The sequence below is a fragment of the Condylura cristata genome, unplaced genomic scaffold (genome assembly GCF_000260355.1).
Source record: "Condylura cristata isolate star-nosed mole 26May11 unplaced genomic scaffold, ConCri1.0 scaffold00016, whole genome shotgun sequence".
NCBI classification, from domain to species: domain Eukaryota; kingdom Metazoa; phylum Chordata; class Mammalia; order Eulipotyphla; family Talpidae; genus Condylura; species Condylura cristata.
Window position 1 is genome coordinate 40,989,153 of NW_004567117.1, and position 9,467 is coordinate 40,998,619.

Sequence of the window (9,467 nt, forward strand, 5' to 3'; positions counted from 1 at the left end):
GTTTCACCAGCATCACTTGCTGAACAAATTTTCTTTGTTCCATTGTATCTTCTTTGCTCCTTTGTCAAAAATTAGGTGTCCATAAACTTGTGGGTTTATATCTGGGTTTTCTATTCAAAGCCACTGGTCTGTATGTCTATTTTTGTTCCAGTACCATGCAGTTTTGATTATTATGGCTTTGTAGTACACTAGCTGATGCTTTTTTGAAAGAAACACTGGCCTGGCACCAGGGCCTTGTCGGAGTCTCTTGCTGCTCCAGGGCTGAGGGTTCAATCCTCTTGGAGTCTGGTATCCCAGGAAGGGTGCGTATGTGCTGAAGTCATCATTCCTGGACGCTTATGAAGTCACAGCCCCCCCCCCGACCCCCCAGCACCAGTTGCTCCTCTTGCAGCCCCATGTGGCCAGGTTGTCTGGGTGCCTGAACTGCCCACCGAGAGCCAGGCAGCAGAGCTGGGACTCGTAGCTGCCCCACTGTCCACTCCTTCAGGGAATGGGTTGTCTTCAGAGGACATTCACTGTAATCATGGTGGGAGGGGATCTGTGTGGGCTGGAAATTGCTTGCCCTCTTGGCCAGACGCCCCAGTAGGGCGTGGGGGCCGGGGTGAGGTTTGAATTTTGGCTTTGAGCAGGTCACGGCACGACCATCTCTGCATGGCACAGCAGCTCTGTCCACTCCTCCGCAGTGTTTGGGGAGACAGTGGTGTGAAGAAGAATACAAGGACAGGTGGACAGGCTCTCAGGGCCAGGACAAACCGCAGTACATCTGCTCGGATCTCTTCTCGGTGGACGAGCAGTTGACTTGTCCAGAGACAGAACAGATGTGTGTTTATCATGTGAGTTCAGGATATTCTGAGGCTGGATGTTGTGGCTTTTGGTGGTGATTATCATGTAGTATAGACCGGTGTTGAGGTAGAAGTTGATACACCAGGAATTTAAAAAAATAACAAACTCTTAGATTAGGAGAACAAAATCGTGGCCACTAGGAAGGAAGGGTTACGGGTGGACCAGTCAGGTAAAGGGGTCAGTCACTGGGTGGAAACCAGACTCTTGCTGGGCTCACTGTACAGCAGATACATGAGCGGAGTCGTTCACATATAGACAGGCTCACATGTCCATCTGGAGCCTGGACTATGTTAGAGGTCAGTGTTGTCTCAAAAATATAAAATACTGAAGATGAAAATCTTAAAACATGTACAAAAGGTTTAAGGAATAATGCAATTCTGTAATTCTGAATACCCTTTAATCCTCTGCTGAGGGGAGCAGCAGGCGGGTCAGGAGAGGTCTGCTGTGCCCTGCGGGTCACCTCCGGGGCAGGGATTGAGCTCACAATGAAGTGGCAGTTGCTAGCTTTGCAGTGCGGTGCTCCAACCCCCTGTGCCGCCAGGGAGGGCTGAATTTTTGATATTTTTATTGAAATAATACATAATACTTATTATATAACACATGTATATAGGTTGAAATGATGATGTTCTAGATATATTCTGTTAGATAAAACTTACAATGAACTTGATTTCCTCTGCTTCTTTCTAATTCTAAGAATGTAGTTACTAGAAAATTTGGTATTATATATGTGGCTGTATGACAATTCCATGTGACTGCTCTAGCGTGTAGGCCTATACCTCTGGGAGGCAGGGTGTATGCATGTTCAGATTCATTAAATGCTACTAACTTGTTTGCCGAAGGAATGATGACAATATTTTCCCTTTCACCAGTTCACAGGTCCTTTTCACACAATTGAATTGAAAAGGGTGACTTAGAATCCTTTAAGTATTGCAATCTCCGTCATCCATATTCATACATGTCTGGATATAAACACACACACATATTTTTTTTGTATTTATTGGTGTTTATCAGTAAATTACATTAACAAGCTATTTTTTGCATTTGTGGGATAGTTGACTATCCAGGTGCAGGAGTGGTGAGAGGCTTCACCAGAGACAGAGTAGGGAGCAGAACAGGCTGATCGACAAAGTCCACTGCTGAGGGGAGCAGCAGGGAGACAGGAGAGGTCTGCCACGCCATGTGGGCCACGTCCTTGGCTGGGATAGAACTCAGGCTTCAGTGGCTGCGGCTAGCTTCACAGGGCTGTGCTTTTAGCCCTGTGCCACGAGGGAGGGCCCGACTGTCAGAATTTTAAAAAATTATATATTGACTTGGCCTTGGTGACTTTTTTTTCTTACAATGAGCTTTTAAGATTCACAGTCTTAGTAACTTTCACATGTTGACCACAGTATTAACTGTGGTCACCATGCTGTACATTACAGGGCCACTACTTTTTATTTTAAAACTGGGCATTTGTGCCTTTTAATCACCCCCACTGCTTTGCCCACCCCATAAACCCACTTTTGGTGACCACCGCTCTGTTCTCTGTATCTGTTACTGGAGCTTGGGTCTGGCTGTTCACCCCTTGAAAGCCAAAACTTGAGAGACGAGACTGTTGGGAGGAAGTCCACAGCTCAAGGCTATCTTGAAGGCCACCTCTCGAACTGGGACAGACGGGGACTTATCTGGGGGAGTACTAGTGAGGGAGATGCCCCCCTAGTGACATCATCGAGGCTAAAATGTCTGCATCAGACCTGCGATGTTGACCCATGTGGTTGGGTATATTTATAGTTCATTTTTATTGCTACGAGTATTCCCATACATGATCGTGTCATTTTCCTGTGGATAAATATTTAGTTTGCTTCAGTTTCGACGATTAGGAATCAAGTCAGTGTGGACCTTGTTACACATGTCTTTTGTTGCGAACGTGAAGTTATTTCTCTTGGGTAATTTCCAGGCGTGGAGTTCCTGGACCGCTGGGGCATGCTCAGCCATGGTACGGAGCTAGCATGTAGTTTCCAAAAGTGGGTTTCCTTCCCCCCAACAGCGAGTGGATGACAGTTCCGGTGACTGCACTATTAACAACTTTGGCATTTCTGATGTATGTGTAGTAGTATACTGGTTTTTTTTAAAAGATTAATTTATTTATTCATACAGAACTGGGGTACAGGCCAGAGGTGCAGGGGCGGCGAGAGGCTTCACCAGAGACAGAGTGGGGAGCAGAACAGGCAGATCGACTAAGTACACTGCTGAGGGGAGCAGCGGGCGGGTCAGGAGAGGTCTGCCTGGCCATGTGGATCTCCTCCGGGGCAGGCGGGGATCAAACTCATGCGGAAGTGGCTTTAGCTTCTCAGTGCTGTGCTTTAACCCGCTGCACCCCCAGGGAAGGCCTATATTGTGATTTTAATTTGTACTTTGGTGAGTACTTTTCATAAGCTTATCAGTCACTTGGAGATGTGTTTTACACAACGGCCGTTAATTCCTTAATGCATATTCCTTCCCCTGGTTTCTCTCTCTTCTTATTGATTAATAGTAGTTCTTTATAGAATATGGATATGAAACTTTTGTCGGAGATAGGTAATAGAAATAACTGGATCACTCTTTGACTTTTTTAACCTGTTGTGATACTCCCTGATGAACAAAAGTTCATAATTTTAATCAAGTTCAATTTATCAAAATTTTTCTGTTAAGATTAATGTCTTTTGTGTCCTGTTCTTTGAAGTCTTTTCCTATTGTAAGGTCATAAAGATAGTGTCCTTTGTTATCTTTATTCCATTTACTGAATTTTATACCATTTATTGAAGTTCATTGCCTAGAAGTGGCACCTATGTCATTAGTCAAGTGACATGTAATATATGTCTATTTTTTTTTTTTAAGAACTGGGGTACAGGCCAGTGATGCAGGGGTGGTAAGAGGCTTCACCAGAGACAAAGCGGGGAGCAGAACAGGCAGATCGACAAAGTACACTGCTGAGGGGAGCAGTGGGAGGGTCAGGAGAGGTCTGCTGTGCCATGTGGGTCACCTCCGGGGCAGGCGGGAGTTGAACTCATGTGGAAGTGACTTTAGCTTCTTAGCGTTGTGCTTTAACCTGCTGCACCACCAGGGAGGGCCCCCACTGTTATTTTTATTGTGATTACATTGAATCTGTCAATTACCATTGGGATAGCTGACATATTTATAATATTAAAATTTCCAGTTTTCAAGAACGATACATTGACATATTTGATCAAGTTATCATTAACATCTCTCAGTAATGTTTTAGAATTTCCTTTGTGCTCAGCTTATATGGCCCTCATTAGATTTTATTTTCTCTTCTAGTTACTCTGGCTAGAACTTCTAGTTTGTGCCAAATTTGCTGAATAGCCATGGCAAAAGTTAGCTTGACCTTACAAGACACATTTTCAGCTTTTCACCAGTCAGTGTGATGTTAGCTTTCCAGAATGGCTTTTATGATGCTAAGGCAGGTTTCTTCTGGTTTTAGTTTGAATGCTTTCCCCCCCTCAATCATGAGTGGCTTTTGCATTTTGTCAGGTGCTTTTCTATATCATTTGTGGTGGTCATATGTCTTTGTCTTTCATTTTGTTAATGCAACATATTATATTGACTAAGTTTCATATATTGAACTCTATTGCAGGTATAAATCCTACTTTGTGGTGACATAGGATCTTATTAATGCGCGATTGAATTTGGTTTGAAATTATGAAGATTTCAGTGAAACATGGGATGCAGTTACCTTTAAGATAAAGATATTTTTAAAAATGAAGATCCTGGGATGTTGTCATCCCACAGTCACTTTATTTTTGTTTTTTTTTTAATGTGTTATTGAATTTTGTTGAGAATTTTTGAATCCATATTCTTCAGGCTATTGGTCTATCATTTTCTTATGTTTTTGTCTAGTTTTGGTTTCAGAGTTCTAGCCATATTGATGACTTTGAGAAAGTTCTTTTCAAGTTTTGGAAGTCTTTGAAGTGGATTGGTATTAACTATTCCTTAGTTCTGTGGAATTTTCTAGTGACATCATCTAATTCTGGACTTTTCTTTGTTAGCAGTTTCTTTTACTATTAAATATCATTTTGGTTGCATCTGTTTAGAGTTTGAATTTGTTCATCATTTAGCCTGAGTGGTTGTTGGTTCCAATTTGTCATTTTCTTCTAGGTTATCTAATTTTTTTTGGCATAAAAATTTTCATAATAGTTTCATAGTCTTTTGTTATTTCCATGACATTAATTATAATGCTGCTCTCATTTATAATTTTATTTATGTAAGTCATCTGTTTTTTCCCTTAGTCTAGTTAAGGATTTATCATTTTTGTTGTTTTTCTTTAAAAATAGCCTTAAATCTTTGTTGATTATTTTCCATTTTTTTTACTCTCTGTTTTATTTAATTGTACCCTATTCTTTTTTATTTCCCTTGTTCTGATCACTTTGGCTTAGTTTTTTTCTTTTTCTACTCTGTTGAGATGTAAAGTTAGGTTGTCTGTTTTATTTGTTCCTTTGATTAGAACACATTTCCCGTTTCTTGTATACTTTGCTATCTTGTTGGGCATTTGGGAAATTAGCTATTTCTCCAAGTCTTTTAGGTTTAGCTTACTATAAAAAGAACTTTTTAAAATCAGCCTGTCCAGGCATTCTGGAGATCTAATCTTAAATCTTTCTGGGAATGGATGATCTCTGAACTTGTGCGGAATCTAATAGAAAAGGTTTACTGGTTTTTAGCCTGGAGCGCACCCTGGTGTTTATGGTACTGCAGACTGGTGCATTTGCCTTTGTTCTTAAATGAGAGTCTGTTCCCTGGCTGCTATGTTGCTATTTTCTCGCAACTTCTTGAAGATACCATAACATTCTCTATGTCTCATTTGGTGTTAAAGAGTTGGTTTATTTGACAGTTCTTGGTGGATGATCCGTCTTTGTCTGCATTTAAGTTTTGTTGTTCCCGAATTTTACTACTGTATGTCTAGGTATAGGTTTCTTTCATTTACCAAGGCAGATCTATTGTATTTCCTAAATATAAAAATTCATTCTGGAAAATTCATAATTATTTCTTTTTTGAATGATGAATGATGCATTTCCCCCATTTTCTTCTTTCCTGCCATTTGGAAAGATGTTAGAATTCTTATTTTATTTTCTAGATTTCCTCAAGTGTCATATACGTTTTTAATCACTTTTTATCTTTCTGTTACATTCAGAGAAAATTATTCAGATTTCTCTTTCTGCCAGGTTAGTCATGCCTTCTTGGTTATTTAACACTTCTATTGAGCTACAAAACCAACCCCAAAATTATTAATAGTGTCTTGGTCCTTAAACATAATTTCAAGATTCTTTTTTTTTTTTTTTTGGTTAAAATTTTCATTATACTACTTTCTAAAGTGATAGCTAATAATTCCAGCATGTCAAGTCCTCAAGGGCCTAATATGGTTGCTTTAAAAAAAAACTTCTGATTCTTGAAATAGGACTTACTTATCATGATATGTAATTTTAACATTATGAAGAAACCCGGGGTTGTTACTTTTCTAATTTTTTTTTTTCAGAATACCATCCCAGGGCCACTTTTAGTTAAATTTTTCATTTTGGGGTTTCCAAGACTACAGAGTTACTATAAATTCTAATCCCAAACCTATTTAATAGGGACTTTCTCTCATTTTGAGTTTGACTCACACCCAACTAGCCATTAGAGAAACATTCCCACTGTACTCTTTTGATCATGTCATTCTTTAAAATTTTTTTTCTATGTTTACATCATTGTTCATTTTCTAAAAATAATTATTTTACTCTCCCCCTCTCTTTAGCCCCCCCATTCCTCCCTCCCTCTGACCCCTCTCTGTCCCTCTCCCCATATAATTGTCTGTTTCTATATTGTTTTGTTGTGTTTTCTATTGTAATAACAAAATACAATCACCCCATCTTATTTGATTCTCTTAAATTCCTCCTGTAAGTGAAACCATTTACTATTTTTCTTTTTCCTTCCAACTTATTTCACTAAACAAAATCCCTTCTAGCTCCATCCATGTTGCTGTGAATGGCATGCATTTATCTTTTTGATTGCTGGGTAGTATTCCATTACATATATACCACATCTTCTTGATCCAATCATCTAGTTTCGGGCATTTGGATTGTTTCCAGGATTTACCTATTGTAAATAGTGCTGTGATAAACATAGGGGTGCCTGTATCTTTTTGAAAGCATTTTTTACTCCCCAAAGTCTTTAACATCCTCTCATGCCACACCCCAGGGACCTGAGTAACTGTAGAATGATCGCTAGTCATTTAAAGGCTCACCACACAAGGAGGGAGACAATGTCAAATTCAACCTTAGTTTATATTTTACCTACTTTTACATTTTGCATTCAAGCTTCATTAATTACTCACCATAATCGACTAAGTGTTTTCTATTCAGCAGACACTGCTCTTGGCCTTAAGTAACCAGTGACAATATAAAGAGACAAAATAAAAACCCATGGGCTTCATATCCAAGAGGAAGAAATCTTTCTAGTCTCATCATCACCAGGAATATGGCCTGAGCTTCTGCTGTACCTGGTGTGAACAGAAGCAACCAGATGTCACTGAACAGGCAGGGGCCAGAGATGGTCCTTATTTCAGGGGCATGTTTTGGGCAGCTGGTTCTGCAAGGAGCCATCACTCTTCAGCCCCTACTCAGGAAACTGGTGGATTTTACAAACAGTGTTTCCAAAAGTTTGTGTTTTACTTTAGAGACAGGAAGAAATCACATTTCTGCCCAAAGTATAGTTCTGACAAAAGCCACTTATGCCACCCTCAGGAGTCACTTTCCTACCCAGGCCTGGAATAGAAATTGCCCAACTTGCAGGTGAGGATCACTCAGGGACCTTGCTACTTTCCTCAGGTGCTAAGTCTTGTGGGAAGTCAAAAGCAAGCATTTGAAACATTTAGTGGGCAATTGCATTGGAGATAAAAAATGCAATTTGAGCCAGAAAAGCAACATCTGTAGCACTGGGCTGGAGGAGCAAATTTCTCTGGGGAGCTGAGAGTTATGATGGACATTATCATATAATTTGCATAAGGGCCACCTGACCTCACAGTCCACACCACATGCATGGGCCACCCTGAAGGTCTCCACACTGAGGGAAAACCCAGCAGGCCTCATGGAGAAGAATCAAGGCTTGCCTTTGCCACAATAACTCACTGGCTTTTGGTCTTGATTTTTAGATTGAGAAGACGGAAGAGCTACATCAGAGATTCCAAAAGGTTCTGAGTGAGATAAGCAAACCCACAAATGATTATGAACTGAAAATAGCCAATAGGCTCTTTGGAGAAAAGACTTACCTCTTCCTTCAAGTAAGTTTTGCTGCATCTGTCATCTCGTGAGTGCCATTCACACATGTCCAATGGCCCAGTTAGGACTGCGGGTCCCGGGCCAGCTGCCTGAGAGCACTGCTGGCTTGGCAGCTTCACTAGGTGCTCCCCACCTGTCCTCCAGACATCCAGGCCTTCAGGAACTTCTTTTTGACCCTGACCCTGACAGGCCAAATCTCACTTTTGCTTTCCCTTTGTTGTATCTGCAAAAAAAGTGCATTAAAGTACTCAGTGATTTGCTTAGGATCTAAAAATCCCTGCTTACAACATTAGTCATTTTGATATACAGATAAATTTCTTTAGAAATGTTGACAGGGAATAAATAAAAAATTTAAGCTCTTGCTGTTCCTTCCCTGTTTCTCTTAAAGAAATACTTGGATTATGTTGAAAAATATTACCATGCTTCTATGGAGACTGTTGACTTTGTCAATGCAGCAGATGAAAGTCGAAAGAAGATTAACTCCTGGGTGGAAAGCCAAACTAATGGTAGAGTATGACTGGGTTGCTCATCGTAATCGCTCCTTGAGTCCTGCTGTGAGTGCAGACTGTGCTTGATGCTGGCTGGTGCATGCTGGTGCACGCCCTGGGGGCTCAAGCTGCAGAGCAGGGCTGAGCTCCAGGGTGGAGGAGGCACTGCAGGGGGGGGGGGTCTCAGCAGTGAGTCTCTGGGAAAACTTGGAGAGCCAAGGGGCCCAGGGAGGGAACAAATTCAAAGACATACTCAGTGGAGGATTATTTCATGCGGCTGTGGGTCATGCTTATCTTGGGGTTCCGGAGACTGGGCTCATGTCTGTCTTGGGCCCTCATCTTCCTTCGATCAGAGACTTTTGATGGAGACTCCATAAGGAAAGTGTTGTGGGGGGGGGTTTCCTCCTCTCTGTCAAGTGAGCAACGTTCAGCTCTCTGATCAAGACCTGCCGTTGTTCCTACAGCCCAGGTGTCAGAGCCTCGTGTCCACTTGCGAGCCAGGTGGGGGGATGGCAGCACTCAGTCCCTCCACAGAGAACTAGACCCTCAGCTCGTCCTCCCCACATTCCTGCTACGATACAAATACCCAAGACCTACCGAGAGGACTGTTAACATAGGAACACACTTTGGACACGATGACTGATAGGTTCTTTTTTGAGTTTCACAATGCATTTTTGTCCTAGTTTTGGGGGATAAGTCTGTTAAACCACAAGGCACATTTCCATCTCTACTTAGTCCAAAAGAAATAAAAAATTTGAAAAACAAGTTAAAGAGGGACTAACAAAGGGTGGGTTGAGTCTGAGATATGCTAATGCAGAGATTAAAAAAAATCATTCCATTTTTTTTTTTT

At 41.2% G+C, this 9,467-nt stretch overlaps 1 protein-coding gene across 3 annotated transcripts in view; it reads left to right on the forward strand.

Moving 5' to 3' along the window:
* LOC101635320 (serpin B13) overlaps nt 1-9,467 on the forward strand; it is a 16,214-nt gene that overhangs the window by 2,412 nt on the left and 4,335 nt on the right. For 2 of the 3 annotated variants that reach the window (XM_012725821.1, XM_004683954.2), the window contains exons 3-4: nt 8,003-8,131; nt 8,518-8,635. In XM_012725821.1, the coding sequence (XP_012581275.1) occupies nt 8,003-8,131; nt 8,518-8,635 (247 nt within the window). Of the gene's footprint in view, nt 1-120; nt 131-791; nt 834-8,002; nt 8,132-8,517; nt 8,636-9,467 lie in introns of all 3 variants that reach the window. The other variant, XM_012725822.1, reaches the window with a different exon arrangement.